The sequence below is a fragment of the Delphinapterus leucas genome, chromosome 20, assembly GCF_059928025.1.
Source record: "Delphinapterus leucas isolate spDelLeu-1000000601 "Yukka" chromosome 20, BTC_Dleu_Yukka2, whole genome shotgun sequence".
NCBI lineage: Eukaryota > Metazoa > Chordata > Mammalia > Artiodactyla > Monodontidae > Delphinapterus > Delphinapterus leucas.
The window spans coordinates 14,127,438-14,153,470 of record NC_143148.1 but is presented as its reverse complement, the minus strand read 5'-3'; the positions used below and the strand labels follow the sequence as shown (position 1 = coordinate 14,153,470).

General features: G+C 52.5%; 1 protein-coding gene across 17 annotated transcripts in view; it reads left to right on the top strand.

Moving 5' to 3' along the window:
* Positions 1–26,033, top strand: part of SIPA1L3 (signal induced proliferation associated 1 like 3) — a 237,412-nt gene that overhangs the window by 177,749 nt on the left and 33,630 nt on the right. For 16 of the 17 annotated variants that reach the window (XR_016390937.1, XR_016390938.1, XR_016390939.1 and 13 more), the window contains 5 exons: positions 3,159–3,410; positions 4,232–4,369; positions 12,840–12,967; positions 18,210–18,328; positions 20,855–21,282. Coding sequence is in view for 14 of the 17 variants with exons in the window: in XM_089902922.1 (XP_089759048.1) it covers positions 3,159–3,410; positions 4,232–4,369; positions 12,840–12,967; positions 18,210–18,328; positions 20,855–21,282 (1,065 nt within the window). In the remaining 3 variants the exon portion in view is untranslated. The remainder of the gene's footprint in view (positions 1–3,158; positions 3,411–4,231; positions 4,370–12,839; positions 12,968–18,209; positions 18,329–20,854; positions 21,283–26,033) is intronic. The other variant, XM_022586228.2, reaches the window with a different exon arrangement.

The window sequence follows — 26,033 nt, the reverse complement described above, 5'->3', positions numbered from 1 at the left end:
AATTGAAACCCCACAAGTCAGTGAGTAGTAGAGATAAGAAAGGAGTCCCCATGGCCCCCAGAAACTAGACTGTCAGGAATCAAGGACAAGGAGGCAGAGAGGAAAAGTGGTCTGCAAACCAGGGGCATCCGCCCTCAGCTGTCTCCCGCACGTAGCTGAGGGCAGCGTTGTTGGTCAAGCAAAACACTAGAACCTCAATATCCAGCCGCAGGGGACTGGCTGAGTAGATCCCAGGTCATCCACGTGATGGAACAGTAACGGGTTGTTTATAAAGAAAATGCAGTGAGGCTCTTTGTGCTGAGAGTTCAGAAATGCCGAACTCTCTGGTGAGAAATGTCGTTAATTGGGAAGAATAAAAAAAGCAAGATGGGATCTGGAGTTAAGTGTAATATTCCTTTTATTTCTATTTTAAATCATCTTTACGTATGTGCATAGGCTATTTCTGTAAGAATATGTAAAAACCTGGCAGCTGTGGGTGCTTCTGGTGGGTGTGACTGGGGGGCGGAGACAGGGACAGGGATGCCCTTTTATACCGCTTTAATTTTTAAGAACAATTCAAAAACGAAATAAGTGAAATGGGCTTCGTAAACTTTTTCTCACGTCAGCGTCATCCGTGGCAGCTTGGTAAAATGCAGCTTCCTGGACCCCACCTCAAAGAGGACTCTGCTTCAGAGGAGCTGAGATGGGGCCCAGGAATCTGTGTTCCTTTACTGAGCGCTCAGGGTAATTTAGATGCTGACGGATCTCAGATCACTGGGAAGGAATTTGTTCCAGAGCCCCCAGGTGGGTGTGGTTGGACTTCAGAAGGCAGAAGGGAGACTTTCACTTCTGAGCGTGTGGGAATGGCAGGTAGACAGTCCACAGAATCGGCTGGGGAAGGCGACAACAGCAAGAGCTCCTGTTTGTCAAGCACTTGGCACACGCCAGACTTTCTGCTAATGCTCGCAGCCATCTTACAGGTTAGGAAACTGAAGCTCTGAGAAGGAAAATCCCTCACCCGAGGCCACACAGGCCGTAAGTGGCAGAGCTGGGATCCGAACCAGCCGTCTGGCCTCAGAGCCCTGGCTGTCCATCACTCTGTGCTACCTTCAAGATGACTGTTTCCCTCTTTGACGTCATGCCCAGGGACTCTTGACCAAAGATGCAGCTGTCAGTAACTGGGGCAGAAGGGACCCAAAAAATCTACTCACTGGTTCCCAAACCACTGTTCAGTGGGCCAGTGTATATGGTGGTTAAAGCTGTGGGCTTTCAAGTCAGCTTGCTGTCCAGTTTCCGGGAATTCCCTTGCAGTCCAGTGGTTAGGACTCCGCACTTTCACTGCCAAGGGTGTGGGTTCGATCCCTGGTTGGGGAACTAAGATCCCACAAGCCATGTGGCATGGCCAGAAAAAGAAAAAAGAATAGATACATACATACATACATGGGTACATAGATAAGTACATGGATACATAGATAAATCCAGTTTCCACCTCTTACTGGCTGTGTGACCTTGGATAGATTACTTAACTTCTCTGTGCCTCGATTTACTTCTCTCTTCAGTGTATCTACTGATTAGAATTCTGGTTACCAGCAACAGAGGTGAAGCAAAAGAGAGACTTTACTAGCTAATGCACCTGATAAGACTAAGAGATGGGGCAAGATTTAAGTGTGGCTTTATGCAGGGACATCTTCATCAGGAATCTTTATCACCTGTCTCCTTTTGTGCGTTGCTGTCCTTCTCAAGCCATCTCCCACTTCACGGGGACAAAGATGACCTCTCCCTCCTCACAGCTCCAGCTTAGGTCTCCCCAGCTCAGCAGCCCAGGGAAATAGATCTTTTCCCCGGCAGTTCCAGAGCTGATGCTCGCTGTCTCTGATTGGCTCAGCTTGGGGCACATGACAGTCCTGTGCCTGTCATTGTGTCCAGAGAGAGAAGAGTTTCTGACCAGCAGGCCTGGGTCACGTGCTCATACCTGGAGCCAAGAAGTGGGGTCAGCTCCACCTAGAGCACACCCTGTTCTCAGGAGAAGGGGTGTAGAAGCTGAGCAGGCAGGAGTAGCAGGTGTGTACTGCCTGGGGCCCCGATGGTACCCCCTCCGCCTCTGCTCAGGCCTGGCGTGTCTGTGGGTTCTGGTAGACATTTGTATGTTGTCATTCCTCACCTGGTACCTTGTGAGGCACGGGCACCTGCTAATCCAGAGAGTCTGCTGGAAGGAGCTACTGAACGTCAGCTCAGCTCCGACTCTAGTGCTGCTGAGCGGCACTGTGTGTCTGACCCAGGTGCCAGAACACATCCTCAGGTCACCTTTTAATGACTCCTTAGCAGACGTGACCTGGGCCCATAGGCGCCCAGCCACCAAGTCCACCAGATCTTTTGCTGGATGCCCTGAAAGTTCCCCAGGCTCCAGGGGACTCAGGAGAACCACAGAGGATCGGCTCAGTGTGGGCAGGAGAACTTCCAGGCCAAGGGCTCCTCTGAGCTCAGCTCCCACAGCTGCTGGGAGGTGGATTTTGTGAGCACGGCCCCCGTCCTCGGGCTCAGAGCCCCCTTCCGTGCTGCACTGCAGCAGTGGCGGAGATGCCAGCCCAGCCTGTGGATCTCCGCAGCTAGAGCCAGGAACGCTGTGGTGCGTGTGTGCCAGCCTGGTCTGGGGGAATTCACGGGCCGTTCTGCATCTATTTCAAGGTTCTGGATTCCGTGGCTTTTTTTTTTTTTTTTTTTTTTTAAACCACCCTGCAAAGTAGGTCACCTGCTCCTCTTCCAGCTGCCTTTGAGCTTCTTTGGAACAAGGCAGATACTGTCCTTTGATTCTGAGGGCATCCGCCTTCCTGGCCCCGAGAACCACCAAGGGGGGCTGAGCCAGCCCATGGAGGACTCTGGCCGACCCAAGGCCTGGGTCAGGGAGAAGGGAGAGGAAGGGAGACGAGAGAGAGGAAGAGGAGGGGAGAGGAGATGAGGTAGAGAGCGCCAAGCGTTGGAGCCACATTGTTGGGCCCTGTCCCGGTTGAGGCCTCCACGCTGCTACATGTCAGACCAGTTTACTTTAAGGTACCTACTGGGCCTTTAAAATAGACCGTGTCCGTTCAGATTGGGTGGGAAAGCCCAGCCCGTGCCATGCTCAGCAGGCGTGCACGCTGGTGGGCCGGGGCCTATCTGAGTAACGCAGTTTTTCTTCCCAGGGGGTGGCCAGAGACCTACGACATGAATACCTCGGAGCCCAAGACGGAGCTGGAGAGCCTGGTCGCGGGGGGCCGGCCCCCCTACCGCAGCAACGCTCCCTGGCAGTGGAGCGGGCCCGCGTCCCACAACTCTCTCCCAGCCTCCAAGTGGGCCACTCCCACCGCCCCCGGGCACGCCCAGTCCCTGAGCCGGCCCCCGAAGCAGACCCCCATGGTCCCCTTCCGGGAGTCCCAGCCCCTGCACAGCAAGAGGTAAGGACTCTCCCCGCACCCCACCCGGGGCACCAGCCCAGCCCACACCTCCCTCCTGTCTGCAGCCGCCCTTTGCCCTTTTCTCTCTCCTTCCCCTGCTGTCCAGTCTCTTCCTCTCCTCAGCCTTCCTCCTTTTCTTCTTGTGCTTATATGCCCCCCACTTCCTCCTTCCCTTAAGCTTGCCTTATGAGCCTCTTGTGTGAGGGCCCAGGGCTGGGGAGCTCAGGATCTGAGGTTGGAAATCCACCCTAATGTATATGATTAAAACTATATATTTTTTAAAAAGGTCAAAGGACTGATAAGCACAAAATTTAGGACAGTGATTCCTTCTGGCAGGGAGGTGGGAAGGGGAGGAGCCCACCAGTGGGCAGGTATTGCCACCACCCTAGCCCTTGGGTTGGGTGGTAGCTTCAGGGAGTTTGTTTTATTATGATGGCATATACCTTAAAGATAAATGCTTTTGAATATATTACATATTAAAAGATAAAGAAAATTTTCCAAGTAATGAAGGAATCCACCTTGCAGAGGAGCGTCTTGTCCCAGGCATGGGCGGGAATGGTCTTCGCAGCCCCATCAGAGCCCCATCAGGCCACAGAAGCTGAGGGGCAGGCTCAGCCGCAGTGGGAAGGCAGGCAAGGGGTGCCCTGGCTTCCTGCTGCCCTTTGCTCAGCAGCCCTCTCTCTGTCCCCATGGGAGGATAGCAGGTGAATCAGATGGGATGTGGTTGGGCCTAGGGAGAGGTCTGGCTGTCGCTCCTCGGAGGGCAGGGGTATCCTCCCCGCTCACCCACACTGCCTTCCTCCCTCCTATCTCTGTTCCAGGCCCGTCAGCTTCCCAGAAACCCCTTACACAGCATCACCAGCAGGGGTCGACAAAGTCCCTCCCTACCGACAGCCTTCTGGGAGCTTCTCCACCCCCGGCTCGGCCACCTACGCAAGATACAAGCCATCCCCAGAAAGGTCAGAGTCTCTTCGCTCTTTTCAGTTAAGGAAGCTGGTGAAAGCCAGAATCCTTCTTCCTCAGGAAATGCACTTACCCCACAAGTTTATTTGCCATTTTATGGGGCTTCTGGATCCCTGAAGGTCATCAGAGGACCTCCAGGAGGGTGGGCTGTGTGTGTTAAGATGCAGGGCCAAGCCGGCCTGGGCAGGACTTGCTGTGCCTGTCCTTGCAGCAGCATTTCGGTTGCCGTTTTCCTGACACCTGAATCACTTGTCTGAGCCACAGCAGGCACCCTCCAGAACAACCATTCATCTGACTCCAGCCTGTGTGCCCTAGGACAAGGCCACCAGCATTACCCAGTTTTCATGGCCTGTCGGGCTTCAGTCCTGTCCCCTTCTCCAGTCTGGCAGCCTGAGGGATCTTCCCAGCTCCTCCCTGGCTCCCCAGCGCGCTCGGGATACACCCAAGCTCTCCAGCAGCCTTCAGCCCTGGTGCCCTATAACCTTCCTCCTCCAGGGTCCCTGTCTGAGGGGCAGCCCCACCACTGCCCCGTCTTCAGGCCAGAGCCGTGCACCTCATCCTGGATGTGTCCCTTCCCCCCCTCCCCTCTACTGCGGTCCACCCCTTCAACCTCCTGAGCATCTCCGCCCCCTCCTCCTTTCCCCAGTGCCCCACCCTGGCCACCTCCCTGAGCCCCCAGCCTCTGTGCCACCTCCTCTGGTCCACCCCCCACTCAGTAACTGGGAGGTCTTTGCATATCTGGCCATGTCTGTCCCCTACTCCAAACCCTCCTTGTGTCCCAGAGCCCTCAGGACACAGCCTCCATGCCTCACTCTGGCCACTGGGACGCACCTGCCTCTCCAGCCTTGTGTAGTGCCCTGCACATGAGCCGCCCTGGCCACTTCTGATTTCCTAGGCAGGCTGTGTGCATTTCAGAATCCTCCCCATGGAAATTCTTCATGAGCTTCACCCCCACCCACTCCACAGACACCAGTGTGGGTGCTGCTTCTCCTCCTCCAGGAAGGCTTCCCTGCACCTCCCCCCACACTAGGTGACGTGCTGCCCCTGTGCCCTTGGCTTCATGTGTATTTCCTGACCATGGCCTTGAGCACTCTCCGTTCTGTTAGCCCAGTTAAGCGTGTGTGCACACACACATGTGCATGCATACTCACTTATGTGTGCACGAACAAGCCTGCTCTCCAAGATGCGATACCTTTCCAGGTCGTTTTGTATAATATTATTACCATCACACGGCACAGGGTCTGGCACATGGTAGATCCTTGGTATATATTTGATGAAAATGGATTGAGTGAGTGAGTTGGTTTAAATAGTGAGCTTCAGAATCACCCAGAGGGAGGGCTTGTTAAAGTACAGATTACTGGTCTTACCCCTGAGATTCCAGCTTGCTAGGACTGGGGTAGAGCATGCGATACCAAGGCTGCTGGTCCAGGGAACACGCTTTGAGAGCCACCACACTAAACATCGTTTGATTCTAAGCCTCTGTTGTAAAACTGGGGGAAACATACTCAGTCTTTCATCTTTTAGTGGCCACCATTTAGCTTTCATCAGCAAAGGATCCCCAGAGCCTTCCATGTGCCAGGTGTCAGAAGAAATATTTGAGATACTCACTTACCCCAGGGGTTCCTGTTGTCAGTGCTGCTGTGGTGGAGAGAGGATCTTAGAAGGGTTGTGCACTCTGATGAGAGCTCTAATAGACTCAGGCCTCAGAGGAGGGAGCTCAGCCCAGCGTCAGGTCTAGGCTGGCTGCCAGGAGGAAGTGGCATTTGAATAAGGCTTTGAGAAATTAATAGGAGTTTGCCGCAGAGAAGAGGGAGAAGGTCATTCCAGACAGCAAAGGCTACAGATGTGAGTAAGCAGAATGGTGTGGAATGCAGGAGGAAAAAAAAAGTTGAACTCAAAGAAACAGAGTAGAATGGTGGTTGCCTGGGGGTGGGGGAAATGGAGCGATGTTGGTCAAAGGGCACAAACTTTGGGTTATGAGATGAATACGTTCTGAGGATTTAATGTGTATCGTGGTGGCTGTAGTTAATAATTCTGTACTGTACACTTAAAATCTGCTAAAAGAGTAGATCTTAAGCATTCTCACCCAAAACTAAGATAACTATGTGAGATGATAGATGTGTTAATTAACTCAATTGTGGTAATCATTTCACAATGTATACATAATTCATTACTCTGTACACTTTAAATATATTGCAGTTTTATTTGTCAGTTACACCTCAGTAAAGCTCCGGGACGTGGGCGAGAGATGTTTCTAAGAGTGCTATTTACTCAAGGAGTTGAGAACATTGTTATTTCTGTGAAGGGGTATGCTGACCATTCTGTATTATGTGTAGAGAAGTGTTTAGGAAGAAAAGAGAATACAATTGCTTACTTTGTGATAAGTCCATTTTTAGTTTTAAAAAGAGCTGCCAAACTATTTTCCAGAGTGGTTGTACCATTGTCCATTCCCACTGGCAAGGTATGAGTCATCCAGTTTCTCCACATCCTTGTCGCTCTCTGGTGTCATCACCGTTTTTCGTTTCAGCTATTCTCATAGGTGTGTGATGGTATCTCATTGTGGGGTTTTTTTTGTTTGTTTTGTTTTTGGCTGCAACGGATCTTCATTGCTGAGTGTGGGCTTTCTGTAGTTGCAGTGAGCGGGGGCTACTCTTCGTTGCGGTGTACGGGCTGCTCATTGCATTGGCTTCTCTTGTTGCGGAGCACGGGCTCTAGGCGCACAGGCTTCAGTAGTTGTGGCTCGCGGGCTCTAGAGCGCAGACTCAGTAGTTGTGGCGCATGGGCTTAGTTGCTTCGCAGCATGTGGCATCTTCCCGGACCCGGGCTCGAACCCGTGTCCCCTGCATTGGCAGGCAGATTCTTAACCACTGTGCCACCTGGGAAGCCCTCATTGTGGTTTTAATTCGCATTTCTCTAACGGCTAATGATGTTGAACATCTTTGTTTTTCAATGTTTATATATTCTAGATACAAGTCCTTTGTTAGCTTTGTGGTTTGCAAATATTTTCTCCCAGTCATTAGTTTGTCTTTTCATCTTCATAACAGGGTCTTTCACAAAAGTTTTTAATTTTGACGAGCTCCAAATTATCATTGTTTTCCTTTTATGGATCATATGCTTCTGGTGTTAAATCTTAGATCTCTGCCTAGTCCTGAGTCCTGAAGATTCCTTTTTCCTAGAAGTTTTTCCTTTTTTTTTTTTGCCATGCTGTGCAGCATGCGGGATCTTAGTTCCCCGACCAGGGATCAAACCCGTGCCCCCTGCAATGGAAGCGCGGAATCCCAACCACTGGACCGCCAAGGAATTCCCTTCCTAGAAGTTTTAATTGTTTTCTATTTTACATTTAAGTTCATGATCCACTTTGAGTTTTTCAAAGCTAGTTTTTGCCTAAGGTGAAAGGTTTAGGTTGAGGTTCCTTTTTTTGCCTGCCGATGTCCAGTACCCTTTATGGAAAAGGCTCTCCCTCCTCCAGTGTATTGCTTTTGCTTCTTAAAGCAAAAATTCATTGGAAGGGGAAATTAATTGAGCACATTTGTGTGAGTCTATTTCTGTAATCTCTAGACTGTTCCACTGAGCTGTACGCATGATCTCAACGCGTGCTTCCAGCAATTCTATGAGGTGGGTAGCGTGTCCCATTTTACAGAGGGAAAGGGAAAACTGAGGCTCAACAAGGTGAATCCACTTGGCCAAGGTTGGCCAAGATCACTTTTCCAGGAACCCAGGCCTATGTGATTCCAAGGGACCGACTCTGACCCAGAGCTGTCCTGCCTGCCCACGAGACTCTGAGCGCATCCTCCAAATCAGGGTGACGTGCATGGTCCTTACTGGAGTCCCCACCCCACAGCGACACTTGATGGCTGTGATTTTGTGTTTCAGGCTTTCTGGCATTGGCAAGTGAAAAACTCTCACTTTTCCCTTGGATTCCAGCTCTTCCCAGCCCACCCCTCTCTTCCCAGGGCACCAATGGAGCCTGACTCGGCTCTCTGTGGCCTAGGTCTCAGCAATTTTTATCTCTGTCAACAGCTAGGTTCCAAATTTTGCCAACCATTCCTAGCACACCTCAGCCCCTAAACCCCCAAAAGTGTGTCTCATGGCCAGTCACCAGCCGGCGATAAGAGGCCCGGGAACGAGTCAGGCTGCCCCAGTGGCCTTTGGCCTCAGCTCCTTTCCCCTTTTCCTGCCGCACAGTTGACATCCTGGAGCCTGTGTGACCCAAGCCAGACATTCCAGCCCAGCCGTGGACATTCCCCCCTCAGGACTCCTGTGTCTCCTGCTGTCTTCTCCAGCGGGCCTGCAACTTGCCAAATTCATCAGGCTTTTTGGAGCTCGAAGGCCCTCATAGACAGAACCTGTCCTGTGGCCCATTTTAGATTTACTGAGACAGCAGGAGGGCAAGGTGGCCTGCACCTCATCAGCCATGTGAGAGTGGGCTTCACCTCTCTGCCTCTCAGTTTGCTCACATGTAAAACGTCTGCCCTTGGTGGTCCAATGGTTAGGGCTCTGCACTTCCACTGCAGGGGGCACAAGTTCCATTCCTGGTCAGGGAACTAGGATCCCTCATGCCACACAGCAAGGCCCAAAAAAAAGAAAAGAAAAATTAACTGTTAAAAAAAAAAGTCTGCCTCTGAGCAGTGTTGAGGACATTCTAGGAGGGAATCTCTCTCGAGCACTTAGGACTGAGCCCGGCACACAGTAAGTGCTCTGTGAGGGTTCTGACTGTTACTGCTGCATGCAGGGCTGTGCCGGCAGCTGCAGATGCGGTCCCCATCCTCAGGAGTTTGCCACTCTCGTGTGCAACATGAGCAAACCTCCAAACTCAGTACAGAGCGCCAAGACAGAATTGTGTACCCAGCTCAGCACCCTGCAGGGCTGGCGTGGACCCCAGACATTTGCTCATTAGGCCACCTGGCTCGCTTTTTTTTTTTTTTTTTTTCCTTTGTTTTTCTCTGCCACTTCCATGAAGAGTGGTATATCAGTTAGGCGGCATTTGACTTCAGACAAAATACCTAACTCAAGAAGGCATGAGCATCAGGGGGATTTATCATCATCACGTAATAAGTCCAGAGGTGGGGTGGGTCTAGGGCTGGTTAATCGTACAGGGTCACCCTCAGGGACCTGGCTCCGTTCACGACCCACGAGGGCTACTGTGGCCCCAAGCAAAACCGGTGCCCTGCAGAAAAAGAAAGAAGAGCTTCTCTCTGTTTCTAACAGTGAAGGAACTCGGTCACTTGCCCACCCCTGAACTAACCCCTGGCAAGGTCACATTGGACCCCCATGACTGTCTTAAACCATCAGGATTTACACAAGTGGCATGTCAGAGGGATGGCCGCCAGAGCAGAATCTGGACTCCACCAGCAGAGGCAAAGAAGATGATGCTGACTGGGGTGGCAGCCAGCAGTGGCTGCATCGTCCGTCCACCCTTTACCCAGTCCTCCTGTAATGCACCCATCCACTCTTCCATCCAGGCCTGGAGCCCTGCCCTCAGGAGTTCAATTCCATCTTGGTACTTTCCTATATGGCAGAGTGGGAAGTTCAAAGCCAAGATCCTGGCAGCCCAAACCTGCTTCTGGGAAGTTTTGCCCAGAGCTATGCATGGTGAGATTCTGGAATGTTCCACTTTCCAATCAGCTTGACCAGGATGTGGTAATGATAGAAATGGCCCCAAATAGGACATATTCAGCACCTAAAGAATGGTCAACATAGGTCAGTCAGTTTGCATTGGGATAATAAGAAGGCTTTTTAGTGAGAGAATTACATAAATGGACAAAGTACAGGTTGTCTTGACTGGGGACAGTTAGCTGAGAGGTTAAGCTGGTAACATATATCCAGCTAAAGACAGTCCATCAGGGGACTTCTCCGGCGGTCCAGTGGTTAGGATGCGGCGCTTTCACTGCCAGGGCCCAGGTTCAATCCCTGGTCGGGGAACTAAGATCCCGTAAGACACGCAGTGCAGCCAAAAAAAAAAAAAAAGTTGGGATTGGGTTTGGCTGCTCCTCCTCGCCGACGTTCTGTCACCCTTGGCCTGTGGCCTACTGGTCTTAAGGTGGCTGCTCAGCCTTAAGGAGATAATGAGGTAAAGGCACCCACCGCACACTTCCAGAGATTGCCTGGGAGTCACGTGCAGTACTCTTATCTCATTGGCCAGGACTGCAAGGGAGCCTGGGAAATGTAGTTTGTTAGCCGATCACATTGCTGCCCCCAGTACAGCTGGGATTCCGTCATCAAGGTGGAAGCAGAGAGTAGACACTGAGGGAGCAGCCTGCAGCATCTACCCCTTGGACCTTCCACTTTCCTTTAGCTGATCCCAGCCACTGCCGTCTTCCTTTAGTACTCAGAGTTCGATATGGACATTTTGAGACAATGGAATAAACACATCAACACTGCAGTTTCCAGCTGTGCTGGAGCCACATTTTACCAGGAGGTTGGCTGGCTGCTAAGCTGAAGACTGCCTATGCTTTTTTATTGTTTTGACTCTTTTTTTCCTGGAGGCATTAGAGTTCAAGGTCTGGAGAAGCGGGGATACTATGTATTTTCCTGGCAGGTGAGTCAAGATGAGATATCAGGAAGTCCAGTGCACCTCTGCAGCACCCCTCTGCTGCCCTGGAGGCGTTGAAGCCAGGGGCTTAGCGTTGGTCTCTACAGAGACAGCCCTGGCTGAGGGCTGGCAGGGTGACCCTGGAGAAGTCAGTTAACTCCTCTTTTGGATTTTGGGGGGTCCTGGTTTATCATCCTTTCAAGTTGCAAGTATAGGCACAGGAGCCAAATGGGGAATCACAATATCAGCTTGATTAATGGAGGCTCAGTGACTCCTGCAAAGTCCAGGGCTTATGTCAATGGAATGTTTCTGGTGGCAAGTAGCCAAAACTTGGCTGACTCAGAATGCTGTAGGAATGTGTTATGTCACAGCAAAGAAGGTTCAGAGGCAGAGCAGGCTCCAGGGAGGGTTAATCCAGCATCTCGACAACATCATCAAGGGCCCGGTGCCTACTCCCTTCTACGCTCAGCATTGGCCTTGTTCTCAGGCTGGTTGGGAGAGGGTGACGGCGGCTCTGAGCCCAGCAACACCTGGTGAAGAAGAGAAGCCATCTTTCCATGTCAGCTCCCTTCGGAGCAAGGAGACTTTTCCCCAAAGCTCCTCAGCAGACTTCCCCCATTTCAGTCAGGTTATGCTGGGTAACAGATGCCTGAAAATTGCAGTGACCAAAGTCAGCGAAGGTTTATTTTGCACCCACACTGCAGGTCCAGCACTGGTTGGACCTCTAAGGATGCAGGCTGCCTCACAGCTCACTGGCGAGAGCTAGTCTCACAGTCCCAGCCAGCCGTCTCAAGGGGCAAGGAAGTGTGGTCCTGCCATGTGCTTGCCAGGTGAAGAGCCAGAAGTATTTCATGGGAGTCTTAATAACTCACATCCTCTCACATCTCATGTGCCTGTCCCTAACCAACCCCAGGCAGGGAGAAGGTTTCCGCCATGACTGGCTCTGATCTGAGGTGGAATGGACGTTGGGAGGCACCCACAGGATTCACTCCGGGTTCATAGAGAATGTCTGTGGGACCTGAGACCACAGAGAACCTTTTGCCAATCCCTCTGTTAAATCTCAGCCCTTGCCTGCGGGCGTGCAGGGCCAGCCTCCAAGAGAATTTCTGTCTAGGAGACAACTTTGTTATTTCATTCCTCCACGACCCTGTGAAGCAGAAAGTGTCATTTTTCAGACAGGAAAACGGCAGCTCAAACTGATGAGCGCTTGCCCAACCAAGGTCACGCAGCTAGTAAGGGAAGGAGCTGGGGTTGAGCCCAGACCTGCCTTGTTCTGAAGCCTGAGCCCACAGCTTCTCCTCTGCAGCTCTTTCCTCCACCAGAGAGACATACACAGTTCCGGCCTGTCAGCCTCAGGCTAAGCTCTGGACACACAGGACGACATTCAGTCCTACGAGGAAGGACCTACTGCAGTTGCCTCTTAACAACTAGGGAAACTGAGGCTCAGGGCAAGGGAGTGACTGTACCTGGCTGGGCAAGAGGCCGAGGGGAGGTTTGATCACCAGGCCGCCAGGTTCCAGGCCTCCTGTACCTACAAACGCAGCCTTATCCTGCCCTCCTCCACCAGAGATAAAGGGAGCCCAAGACAGGCCTGGGGGCGGGGGCTGCGGATGACAGCTCACCCCGTTTCGCAGCCAAGAAACGGGACCCCGGAGGAGCCTCTGGGTAGGGCTGTTGCCCAGGTGGCTTCTGCCCCCTCCTTCCTTGAGGACCCCACCTGGCCCCACACGCCCTGCCACCACCGGCTCCCTGGCATGCTTCCCGTGCAGAACTCACTCCTGACCCTCAGTTAATAGCACGTTTCCAGGCTTCCTCACCTAGCCTCCCCTCTGCACGGGGCCTCCCGTGTATCTAAAACCCCACATCAAGGAAGTCTCAGTGGTTTTGGCACACCAGCCCTTCACCCTGTGTTTGGTCCTCTTACTCCCCTGCAGGTACACAGCTGCCCCACACCCACTGCTGTCTTTTGATCCCCACTTCAGCCACGACGGGACGTCCAGCGGCGAGTCCTCCTCAGGCGGCCTGACCAGCCAGGAGAGCACCATGGAGCGCCAGAAGCCGGGTAAGGTCTCCCCAGGCCAGCTGTGCCCCTGGCCTCACCCTGCACAACCTCTTAGTCACAGCGTGACAGGTGACACCCCTCCTCCTGTCAGTGATGGATAAAACACAAAAGAAAGCTGTAAGTGCCACACGTAAGATTAGAGAGGTCACCCGGGAGAGCGGCAGCGACCAGTGAGCCAGATCCGTGTCCATCCGGGCAGGGCGTCAGCGGACGGGGTCTGCCGACACTGTCGGTCAGGAGCCAGGGCACAGATGTGTGTGCGGCTTGGAGGTGGAGACCACCAGGGGAAGTCGTTGAAAAGGGCTGGCAGTGGTGCTCTCAGGGGAGCCGAGCCGGCAGTGTTCCGAGGCTGCTCATTACATAAAGCTTCCAGTGTTGCGTCTCGACTGCTGTGCTGAGAAACGAGCCCAAACCTGGAGCGTCTAGTGTGATAACGTATCACAAAGTGAACATGCCCATGTTCCACACCCAGGGCAAGAGACAGACGTGGCCAGCCTCCTGGAAGGCCCCAGCCCCTCCCAATCAGTATCCCCAAAGGCCACCCCTGTCTTGCTTCCCACGACCAGACTTAATCTTGCCTGGTTTTGAACTTCACGCATATGGAATGTAGACTCCCACTGGATGCACTGTGTGTGTGTGTGTGTGTGTGTGTGTGTGTGTGTGTCTTCTGTTGCTCAGTACTGTGTTGGTAAGGGTCGGCCACGTGGTTGTGTGTAGCCACGCCATTTCTGAGTAGCATATCCATTGTCTGAATGAGCCACAATTTCTTACTTGAGCCTAACGTTGAAGGACATTTGGGTTGTTTCCAGTTAGGGGCTGCTTAGAATAGCGCTGCCAGGAATACCCTCATACCTGTCTTTTGATGAACACATACTCACATTTCTGCAGGGAGTATACCTAGGAGTGGAATTGCCGGGTCATGCGTTTAACTTTATAAGAGACTGCCAAACCATTTACACCACTCCCACCAACGACAGAGAGAGAGTTCTATTTGCTCCGTCCTCACCAGCCTTTTCATTTCAGCCTTTCTAGCGGGCACGTAGTAGTATCATGTTGTGTTTTTAATTTGCGTTTTTCTGATGCCTGATGAGACTGAGCATCTTCTCATCTGTCTGTTCTTCTGTGTATAAGTATTAATCATGGGCATGTACTACTTAGAAGAATATCTTAAACATGATTCCTCATAACAAAGTTGTAGCCCCTTTGAAGTGTAAGAACCAGCAGGTGATGGGTGGGTTCAAAAGAAAGACAATCAAAAAAAAAAAAAAAAGAAAGACAATCAGTGAAGTGTCAGAGAGCGCTGACATCAGAGGGGCAGGAGATGGAGATGTCCACGCAGCGGGTGTTCGAGAGTATCCAGGCAGCTCTCGGCGGGGAGGACCATGGCAGCACATCACCGGCTCCCCTGGGCACTGTGGGGCAGGGGAGAGGTTGCCTGCCCCAGGATCAGCGGCCTGGAGAATTCCTCAGCACCCCCGCCCCATGGTTCTCTTAAACCAGGGACAACGGTTGGACTGCAGGCAAGCAGATCGCCCCAACCCCTAACTGTCCGCCACTGCTGCTGCCTCCGGGACCTGCAGACACGGGTTCGCTCCTCTCCTCAGCACGCTTGATCCTGCCCGCAGTCTGTGATCTTTGCTCCAGCACAGGCAGATTTGCATCCTTTTCCCCCCACCCCACCCAGTTGAGAAGAAGAGAAACGCGTTGCTTGGCGATGTCATTACACCAAAGTGTAGAATAAGAAGGAAATTTTTCCAGCATTCACCATGGGCCCCAAATAAGGAGTCACAGAAGCTCACCGTGGTCCCTCGTTTCTTTCCTCTTCTGTCCCCTAGAGCTCATCTCCCCTCTCACTTCCTTGAGACCTTGTTATAAGTTGACCAACCCCTCCCTGCACACACACACATCAGGGCAGTCTGTGTCTAGGAGTTGTCATCAAGTTTAGAATGTATTCAAGACCAGGGTGGGGGAATCAGGTGCTACGATGGAGATGGGGATGTGCCCAGCCCTGGTCAGATGACCGTGATTGCGGTGACAGCAGTACGGTTTCCGGTGCTGTACACTCCCTCCTGTTTAATCATCTCAGGAACACGACAGATTGGGTGCCGTGACTGCCCTGTTTTAGAAACGAGGAAGATGAGGCACAGAAAGGTTGTCCCTTGTCAGAGGTCCCTGCTGGTGAGTAGTATCATTGAGATTTGGACCAAGACCTATTGGTTCTAGAACCCTCCTTAACCCTCATCACCCACAGACACCACCACAGTCCCTCACCCACAGAGTGAGTGTTTCTCAAGCCTCAGCGCACCCAGGTTAGGAAGGTGGCCCCAGAGCCACCTGCTGCCCCAGGCCCGTGCCTGGCCGTGTTTTCAGCACATCTCTCACAGCCACGTCCATGTCTGTCACCCACCCAGGTGTGTCAAGAGTGAAGCAGGAGCGCCAGAAGGTCACTGGGGCCCAGTTCAGAGGGCCAGTGAAGGGCCCAGGATCAGGGCCTGCTAAGGGCAGGGCTAGGGGCAAAGGGGACACTGGGGCGGCCAAGGAGAGGCAGGAACCTAGCCCTTCATCCCTCCATTCATTCAACACGTCACCAATGATATGTGCCAGGCTGAGTGCCAGGGATACAGTGTGAGCCAGACAGGCGTGTCCCCTGCCTTCTTGGTGCTGACAGTTGGTGGGAGAGCCGGGCAATAGCAGGAGCACCGAGTAATAAATACTCACTAATAATGCTGAGTATTAAGTGGAAACAAACACAGTGCCTAGAGAGCTTGGTAGGATCTGGGGGTGAGGGTGTCTCTGAGCAAATCACATTTCAGGCGAGGCTAGAAGAATGCAGAGGAGCCAACTGGGAGGAGAACATTCCAGGGAAAGGGAGCTGGTTGAAGACCCTGAGGTAGCAGGGGGTGTGGTGTTGGTTGAACAGGAAAGAGGCCGAGTGGCTGGAGAAGTGAGAGATGAGGCCAGGGAGGTGACGGGGAGAGCATGGTGGGGACTCCGTCCTTCACTCAGAACCACGGGACTCAGTTCTTCTGAGCACAGGAGGGATGGGATCTGACTCGGGTGTTCACAGGGTCCCTCTAGCTACAGATTCTTGCAGGGTGGGGCCAGTGGAGAGGGAGAGATGGGGAGGTTCTGGATATGGTCCTTTGGAGGTAAAGTTAGAATTCCCTGATGCTCAAGGATGATAACCAGTTTCTGACCCGAGCAGCTGAAAGGATGGAGATGATGAGAGATGCAGGTTTGGGGGCAGATAAGGAGTTGGCTTTGGCCGTGTCCAGTGGGAAGTGCCCAGCAGACACTCAGTGGAGGCGTGTGAGGGAGCCATATATACAAGTCTGAAGTTATGGGGAGAGGTCCAGCCAGAGACAGAAGTGTGGGAGCCACTGGTGTCATAGGTGGTAGAGAAGGCTGGGTGTGAATGCCATGGGCTTGGCTCTCTGCAGAAATGTGGTCTCCTGGCATGGTCTGCCCACTTCCCAGGCACCAGAGCCTCCTGGGCGTGTCGGATGCTTCCAGGGAGGAAAAGCGTCTGTAGAGGTAAAGTAGGTGGACAAAGCGGCCAGCCTGCCCACTCTCATGACCATGGTTCCCAAATGAAAGCCACATGGGCAGTGACACCCTCGGCAATGTCCAGCCAAGCTGCTCTCTGCCGTGTCCCTGAGTGCCATGCCTGGCCCTCCAGGCCCGCCTTCCCCAGCAGGAACATGGGCCCAGAGCCCTCTGGGGCTGCACTGGGGGCAGCAGTGTGTATGGTTGTGAGCTCAGCCTCCGACAGGCCTGGTGAGAAGTTCTGAGTCGGCTGTGTGACCTTGGCGGTGACCTCATCTCTCCCAGCCTCAGGTCCCTCTGCTGTGGCGGACACCCTAAGTGTCTTTCCTTGCAGGGTGCTTTCGGGGTCCAGTGAGATCACACCTGCCCAGCCCTCGGCACAGGACCCAGCCCATCACGAAGGGAATGACGACTTCTGCTTCTCGAGCACTCACTCTGCACTGTCACTGGAGTTGTCATTATTGGGGAAGCACAGAGAGGGTACAGGGGTTGAGAGCACAGGTCTGAAGCTCTTTCTTACTTTGTGACCTTGGACCAGTTACTTAACCTCTCTGAGTCTTAATGTTCTCCTTCATCTATTAAACTGGTACTAATATCCACCTCACAGTATCACTGAGAGGATGTAGCAAGGTAATGCGTGCAAAGCACTTATAGTAGTACCTGATACAGACGTGTGCTTAATAATAATTATCGTTATGATTATTCAGCACTGATCAAAATTGTGGGCTCTGGTGTTAGACCGCCTGGGTTTGGGTCCTCTGTTAGTGCATTTGCAAGTTTGATAGATATTAACTAGCCCTCCACCGGGGTTGTGTGTTTTTTTAAGATCCGATGCTCCATTCAGGCACATTGGCTAGCCTTGGGAATTTAGACTAATTTACACCCACACCAGCCATCATGATTTTAAACCTGTTTCACCTTTGAACTAGAGAATTCTGTCCCAAACATAATTCCACACTTGCTCAAAGTTGGGTATGGAGGGAAGGCCACCAGAACATTAAGAAAAATCGAAAATAACCGGAATGTCCAATCAGCAGGAAACTGGTTAAATAATTGATGTCCATTCACATGATGGAATACTGTGCAGCTATTAAAAATAAGGTAACTTCATGTTCAGTTAACTTATGTGAAGATGTATTATGAAGATACAGAGCAAAAAGCAAGTGTGAGTATTATTTATTTGTAAAGTAAGAAATCAAGTTGTGAGACAGTGCTTATTATGATACCATTTCAATTTAACCAAAAAAAGCTACGCACGTTTAAGCAACAAAGGAATGCAACCTCGGTTATATAAAGAATCTTATTCACCAAAAGACAGTCAATCTCGTAGAAAAATGGGTAAAGGATATGAGCAAGTAATTTACAAAATAGGAAATGCAAATGGCCAGTAAGGATGAAAAGGTGCTCAAGCTCCTTTGTGGGTGGAGGACTGTTGGAGGGCTTCGCGAACTTAACGCATGTCAAGCGCTAGAATGGTGCCTGGCACACGGTACGTGCTCAGTAAACATTCTGTTACCGAGTGTTGTTAGACCCCAAGACATGAGTTGATGGGGGTCGTGGCCGTGCGTGAGCTGAGCAGACAAGCTGGCAGAGGGGTGGGACCATCCAACCACATTAAGGGCCAGATTCTTTGGGTGAACTTGGGCCGGAGCCCGAGTCATCTCTGACCACTGGTGTGTCTCCTGTCTTAATGCAGAGCCTTTGTGGCATGTGCCCGCCCAGGCCCGGCTCTCGGCCATGACTGGAAGCAGCGGGAGCAAGCACACCTCCAGGCAGGACACAGCAGGCAAAGATTCCCCCAACAGGCATTCCAAGGTGAGTCTGGGCCCCACCTGCCAACCCCGGGGGCCGCCTTACCCGCCCTGACTGCTTCACCTGGGTGTGGGCCTCTGAGCAGCACACGTGAGCACATGCTCCACCTCTGCCCCCTTCCGCTCCAGCAGAGGGGCGAGATGCCTGGTCTGGAGTTAGACCCAGCCAGGCGCACATCCTGGCTCCAGCCCCTGCCATCCACGTCATCTTGAGCAAAGACCTTCAGCCCCTGAAGCCACAGTTTCCTCATTACCTCAGCTGTGGTAGGTGTCTTCACCAGCTCGGGCTGCTGTAAGAAAAATGCCACAGACTGGGTGGCTGATGAGCAACAGAAATTTATGTCTTATAGTTCTGGCGGCTGGGAAGTCCAAGGTCAAGGCGCAGGGAGATTGAGCGTCTGGTGAGAACCTGCCTCCTGGTTCACAGACGGCCTTCCCTCCACCTCATGTGTGAAGGGAGCTCTCTGTGCTCCCTTTTATAAGGATATAAATACATATATGGATTTTATAACCCCATCCATGAGGAATATATAAACATATATAGGATAAATATGTGAAAATATATAGCGGTTTTATAATCCCATTCATGAGGGCTCTACCCTCATAACCACCTAATCACTTCCCAAAGGCCCTCCATCCTAATACCATCCCCCTGGAGATTCAGCCTATGAATATTGGGGGAACACAGACTATTCAATCTATAGCAATAGGTTAACGGCTGTAACAGACAGCCCCCAGATCTCAGTGACCTCACACAATAGAAGTTTATTCCCCTTTCAAATAACAATTCAGTGTGGGTACTCGGTGAGCAGCTTTCCACATGGTGATTCAGGAACCCAGGCTCCCTCCCTCTTGTAGCTGTCCCTCAGGGCCTCAGAGCCCTCCCCTGGGGCCCAGGGTAGGAGGGAGAGGGAAGGTTTTTGTGGCTCAGACCTGGAAATGGCATAAGTCACTTTTTTTTCCTGGCTGTGTTGGGTCTTCGTTGCTGCGTGCAGGCTTCTCATTCCTTGAGGTGGATTCTCTTGTTGCAGAGCTCAGGCTCTAGGCGCACGGGCTCAGTAGTTGTGGCGCACGGGCTTAGTTGCTCCGCGGCATGTGGGATCTTCCCGGACCAGGGCTCAAACCCGTGTCCGCTGCATTGGCAGGCGGATTCTTAACCACTCTGCCACCAGGGAAGCCCCGACATAAATCACTTTTACCTATATTGCACTGGCCAGGACTCTTATCACGTGGCCACAGGTCACTGCAGGAGGAACTGGGAAATGTAGTCCTGTGTGCCCAGGCGAAGGAGATAGTTGTGGTGAGCAGTTGGAAGTCTCTTCACATCTATTCATTCAGTGGGTGTTTGATGGGCCCGTACAATGTGCCAGGCATTGGGACCACAGTGTTGAAGAGGGCAGATGCACCCCTGTGCTCACAAAGTTGGCATCCCAGCGGGGGCAACAAGCAGGAAGCAAAGAAACAGATTTCATTATATAATGGTAAGAACCAATTCTTGCTGTGCAAGAAAAACAAAGTACAGTTAAGGGAAAAGAGTGTCAAGCACAGCTACTTCAGGATGAGGTGGTCAGAGAAGGCCTTTGAGGAGGTAACCTTTAAGCAAAATCTTGAATGAAGTAAGGAGCAACCCATGAAAATATCTGAGGGAAGAGCATTGTAGACAGAGGGAACAGCAAGTACAAAGGCCCTGAGGGGGCAGTGTGCCTGGCATACTCAAAGAACAGCGAGAAGGCCAGTGTGGCTCGAGGAGAGTGATCAAGAGGGAGGCGGGAGATAAAGTTAGAGACCAGAACCTGGAACCAGATCACACAGGGCCTCAGAGGCCATGGTGAGGACTCTTGCTTTTCCCCTGAGTGAGCAGGGAGAGGACATGAACTGACGCAAGTGTTCACAGCCTGTCTCTGGCTGCGTGTAGGGAACAGATTGGGGGCCAGGGGTGAGGGGAGACAGGGACAGGGAGTTGGGAGACCAGGGAGGAGGCTCCTGCCATGGTCCAGCAGGAGGCAGTGGTGGACAGGACCAGGGGGGAGCCACAGAGGGAGGAGAAGTGGCAGGTTTGGATCTGTTCCAAAGATTCAGGCGACAGGATTTGCTGTTGGATTAGATACGGGTGTGAGAGCAAAAGCAGCGTCGAGTGACTCCACGGCTCTTGGGTGGAGCAGCTGAAAGGACGGAGGTGCCATTGTGAGACAGGCAAGAGGTGAATTCAGGAGGGAAGGCCAGGAGCTCAGTTTCAGATGTGTTCAGCTTAAGCTGTGGGCAGCATGTTGCGTATGTGCTGTCATTTATCCCTCTGATCAACCTCATGGGGCAGGGTTATTATCAACCCATTTTACAGATGTGGAAACTGAGGCACAGGGTAGTTCAATCAATTGCCCAAGATAGCAAGGCCAGTAAGTGGGGGAGCCAGAGTTCGAAGCTGTCCAGCTCCAGGGTTCACACTTAGGGGTAGGGAGGACCCAGAGAAGGAAGTTTGCTCCCCGCCCCCCCACCCCGAGTCTAGGAATGACACACTTCTCCTGCCTTCCAGGGAGAGCCTCAGTACTCCAGTCATTCCAGCAGCAATACCCTCTCCAGCAACGCGTCCAGCAGCCACAGCGATGATCGCTGGTTCGACCCCCTGGACCCACTGGAGCCAGAGCAAGACCCTCTCTCCAAGGGCGGCTCCAGTGACAGTGGCATTGACACCACCCTCTACACCTCTAGCCCCAGCTGCTTGTCCCTGGCCAAGACGTCTCGGCCGGCCAAGCCACACAAGCCCCCGGGAAGTATGGGCCTCTGTGGAGGCGGGCGCGAGGCTGCCGGGCGGTCCCACCATACAGACCGGCGTCGGGAGGTCTCGCCCGCCCCTGGGGTCACTGGCCAGAACAAGGGCTACCGACCGAAGCTGTACTCCTCAGGCTCCAGCACCCCTACAGGCCTGGCTGGGGGCAGCCGCGACCCACCGAGGCAGTCCAGGTAAGACACTGAATCTAGTCCAAGTCCTTCAGGGGGACCCTGACCGCCACCTCCATCCCTCACAGTCCTGACAGTGGTGTTCCCCTCCCCAGAAACATGCTCACAGATGGGAATGCTCGCACCTTAGTTTGCTTACAGAGTTGGGAGACTCGTGGACCACCCCCTGCTGCCATCCATTGGCCTTTAAGGATGCCAGTAGAGGGAGGTAAATCCCTGGCTGGCTGTCTCATCTGTCTCTGGTTCAGTCTGACCCTCAGTCTCTTTCCTTTTCTCTCTCCTGAGACTAGTAGTTTTTACACTTTCTGAGAGCCACAGACTGTTTCTGTTAGGAGTGCATTTGTCTGCAGGTAATAGGAAACCTGACCCACAGTGGCTTAAACAGAGGTTTAATAGTCCCCATTTGGGAAGTCCAGAGAGGGCAGAGCTGGGCTGGTGCAGCAGCGGCTCAGGGAGGGCCTCAAGGCCTAGCAGCCTGTGTCTTCCTGCTCCATCACCCTCCTCATGCTGGCTGTGACTTCCTGGTCTCCAGATGGCTGTGGTGCCCCTGGGGGACATGGGGACAGAGAACAGAGGAGAGACGGCAGCGTCTGTGTAGCTCCATGTCTGTGGAGAAAGCAAAAGCTTTCCCAGAACCCCCTTCAGCAGGCAGTGTCACATGGCCATCTCAGCTACAAGGAAGTCTGGGAGATTACGGTTTAGCCTTCCAGCCTTCATAGTAAAGGGCAGTGTGGTCTCCAGACAGTCCACTGGAGGGCTGTTCAACACAGATTCCCCTGACCTACTGGGTGGGGCCTGAGAGTATGCGTTTTTACAAAGTTCCGTGTAGATGCTAATGTTTCTGGTCCCGGGACCACGCTTTGAGAACCGCTGGTAGAGAGGCAGACAGGGTAATAAGTGAGAACGAACAGGCATTGACTAACCAACAACCTGGAGTCTGGACCGCACACACTTTGCGAATGTGATGAAAGCCACGAACTGCCTCCTGGAAAAGTTCTGCCGTCACAGGACTCAGCCCGGTCCAGGGGCCCCCTCAGGGGTCTGCGGCCCCAGGCAGGGATTACTGTGCTGCAGTCCCCAGTGTGCACCCCTGAGGCCACCACCTCCTTTCTCCTCCCTGACCACACCTGAGCAGGGGCCAGCCCGTGTCCAGGACCCCCATTAGGGGCCTTCATCTCCCTTGGCTTCCTGACACCTTGGCCTGTCCCCAGACCTGCGCCTCTCTCCACACAGGACACGTGCACCCAGGCGGTGGCCTCAGACCTCCTTGACCACAACCCACAGTGGACCTGGGTCTTTGACTATACAGAAATATCTATATATTTTAAAAAGGTGAAGCAAAAATCTCCCTAGCAGTTCCTAGCCTGGCCGTGCAAAGCCCTTTAATCCAGTGTGCTCTGTTGAGAATGTTTGAGCCCTGCTCCCTACCTCCTGAAAGGATCTCATGACCGAGCGGCGGTTCTGTTGTTACCAAATTCAGGTTCTGCTGCTTGACACTCGAAAGCCAATATTGGAGAGACAGGTGTTGATCGGAAAGGAAAATATGCAGAAGCGTAAGGGAGTTTAGCTGTTGTAGAAATTAAAGTATTTAACTAGATTCTAAAACCAAGGGGCTGCTTACATTCTGACAGACTTGGAAACCACGGTATTTGAGAGTGTCCGTCTGTCAGTGCTTTCCCTCACTGTGGCCCTGGTCCCCCTGGAGTCAGGAGCCAGGAGAAGGGTGAGGGTGGAGAGAAAGGGTGCCCCAGGGAGTTAGGTCTCTGTCTGAGCCAGCCTCCCTAGACAGATAGATGTTAATCATTTGAACTCACGGACTCTTGAACAGCTCCTTCATTCATTTATTTATCCATTCATTTCATTCACAAATATTTCTCAGGGATTTGTTGTGTCCCAGGGACTACGCTGAGAGCTAAGGAGAAGTAACGAGCAAATTCAGACGAGGCCCCCAGCCCTCACCTCACCCACCATCTGTTGAGGGAGACAGAGTAGAATCAGGTCATCACTGAGACAGATGTCAAAGTGTGCCCACCGAGAGGGCCTCGGAGCTATGGGGGTCCCAGGTCCCGGCTGTGGTAGCCCCTGTGTTGGGCACAGGCCCATGTCAGTAAAGCTCAGTAGCTGTAGGGTTTTGGAGTCTGTGATATAAAGGCAGCGGTGCTGGGGAGTAGACTATGTCTGAGGCAGGGGGGTGGGTATAAAATTACTCTGTGTCTGAGAGAAGGATTTGCTGAACCCAGAAATGAAGGGAATAAAATGGGAGAGGAACCTGCTACAAAAGAGGGCCCTGCGGTTGGGAGCTTTAATTTGCATACAGACAATTGATGCTAATTGCAAATCATTCTTATCTACTCATTAAAGCTGCTTCCTGAAGTTTTCTCCTAGGCAACCAGGCTTTAGTGTGAAGCAGCATTTCCCAAAATGGGGTGCTTGAGGTGATTTGGGTGGTGTGGGGAGGAAAATGTTTTATTTTAAATGGATATTAGGAAAAGTGTTATCAACCCATCCCCTGATTTTACAGATATTGCCTTGGACAAATTAAGGAAAATTAAATGAGTTGATTTAAAGAAACAAATGTGTTCGTGGTAGATGAGAGCGTGGACTCCAGAGTCAGCCCACTGGGGTTTGAGCGCCACCCCACACCGCCTTGTCTTGGCTGTGTGGCCTTGGGCAAATTACTGAACCTCTCTGGGCCTCAGTTTCCTCATCTGTGAAATGGGGGCCCTGTCACTGTCCCTAACTAAGGCCATGTCGATGTCCCTAGCTAAGGCCCTGACACTGTCCCTAACAGCCTGAGCTGTCCCTAACTAAAACTCTGACGCTGTCCGTAAGAAAGGCCCTGACTCTGTCATTAAGGCCTTGATGCTGTCCCTAACTAAGGACCTGAGCTGTTTCTAACTAATGGCCTGAGCTGTCCCTAACTAAAGCTTGACGCTGTCTCTAACTAAGGGCCTGATGCTTTTCCCAACCAAGGCCCTGAATCTATCCCTAACTAAGACGCTGAATCTGTCCCTAACTAAGGCCGTGACGCTGTCCCTAACTAAAAGCCTGACTCTGTCTTACCTAAGAACCTGAGCATCAGCACTTTATTTAGGGACAGCGCCAGGGCCTTAGTGAGGGCTCAAAGTCAATGGGGGAGACATATCCATCCCCAGACAGTGACAGCCCATAGTGGTCAGGGCCAGGGTGAGGGAAGCGTTCAGGGTGTGGGAGCCCAAAGGAGGGGCCTGACCCAGTATGGGAGGTGCTTTCCTAAAGGAAAGAGGGTAAGCTACTGGGAACTAGGAGGGCAGAGTGTTCTAGGCAGAGAAGATGTGCAAGTCCCACCTCACCCTGCCAGTCCTCCCAGAATCTTCCCATCTCAGTAGGTACAGGTTCCCAGCAGGTCGCTGAGCACCTGTGCTCGAGGGGCCCACACGTGCCTCTGCCTGCCACTAGCCACCCTGCCCCTTGCTCAGGGCAGCCCAGCAGCCCTGTGCATCTGCTGTCATCCATCCATTTCCTGGGGCCGAGCCGGAATGACAACCTGCTGCCCAGCCTTGGCTCCCCAAAGAGAGGCACAAGCGCTCCATAGCTGCCCTTGTGTCTACTTCCAGGCCCTTTGTAGCCCAGCACTTTGCGTTCATTCATACAGCAGGCGCCTACTGTATGCTCAGCCCTCTGCCGCAGAGGACCCCGGCCGTCCTGGCACTGGCAGGGTGCCAGGGGAGACAGCAAGCAAATAATTACAAAAGCAATGAATCAGTTATGCTAGGGGAAAGCCTTCCAGGGAGAGAGTGGATGTGGTGCAGGGGCTGGAGGGGGTGTCTAATCTAGGCGGGGGGTTGGGGGGCTGGGGTAATTCCCCTGAGGAGGTGTCATTTCTGCCACAGATGAGAGGGATAAGGAGGAGGGAGCAGGTGAAGTGGTTTCAGGGGGACCGATGATATACTCTTGATGCAGTTATGTGGGTGTTTGCTTTGTAAGTGTTTGTTAAATTGTACATACATGTTTTGTACACTTTGTTCTATGTGGGCTATTTTACAATTTTTTCTTTAAAAGAGAAAAAGGAAAGATGATGTGTGGAGAAGGCATCCCTGTGAGAGGGAGTAGCATGTGCAAAGGCCCTGGGGTGGGGAGGAGGGTGGGTGCCATCAGGTCACTGAACACAGGCCCCTTGGCTCAAGTATAGAAATTGAGGGGGGCAGCTGATGGGAGGTTGGCAGGGACCAGATCACGCAAGGCACTGTCAGCCACATTACAGAGTTTGGATTTGATCCTAAGAGCTGTGGGCAGCAAGGAAAGGCTTCAGCAGAAAGGATAATGCAGGGAGATACATGTTTTGAAAGATGGTGCTGGAGGCGCAATTGCAGAAGTCTCAGGGACGGGTCTGAGGCCGAGATGTGAGTGAGAAGGAAGGGGACCTTTGACTAGAGGACAGAGCAACTGTGGATGTGTCAGCAGGTGGCACCACCAGGACCTAAGGAGGGAGGGAGGCAAAAGTCCAGGACAGTGTCTGCTGCAGATGGGGAATGTTGAGATTCTTGAGAGAGGAGAGGAGAGCAGGGCTGGGCAGGCCTGAGAGGAATGTTATTCTCACATTCCCTGACACCAAAGCACCCACTGTGTGCCGGGTACCGTGCCAAACACGGCGATACAGAAGGGGGCAAAGTCGAGCCCTCTTTTGTGGAGCTGATGTTCTCCTGGAGAGAGAGTGAGGCAGACAGACAACTGAGCAACCGTGTAATATTAATATGCCAGGTGGAGATAAGGTC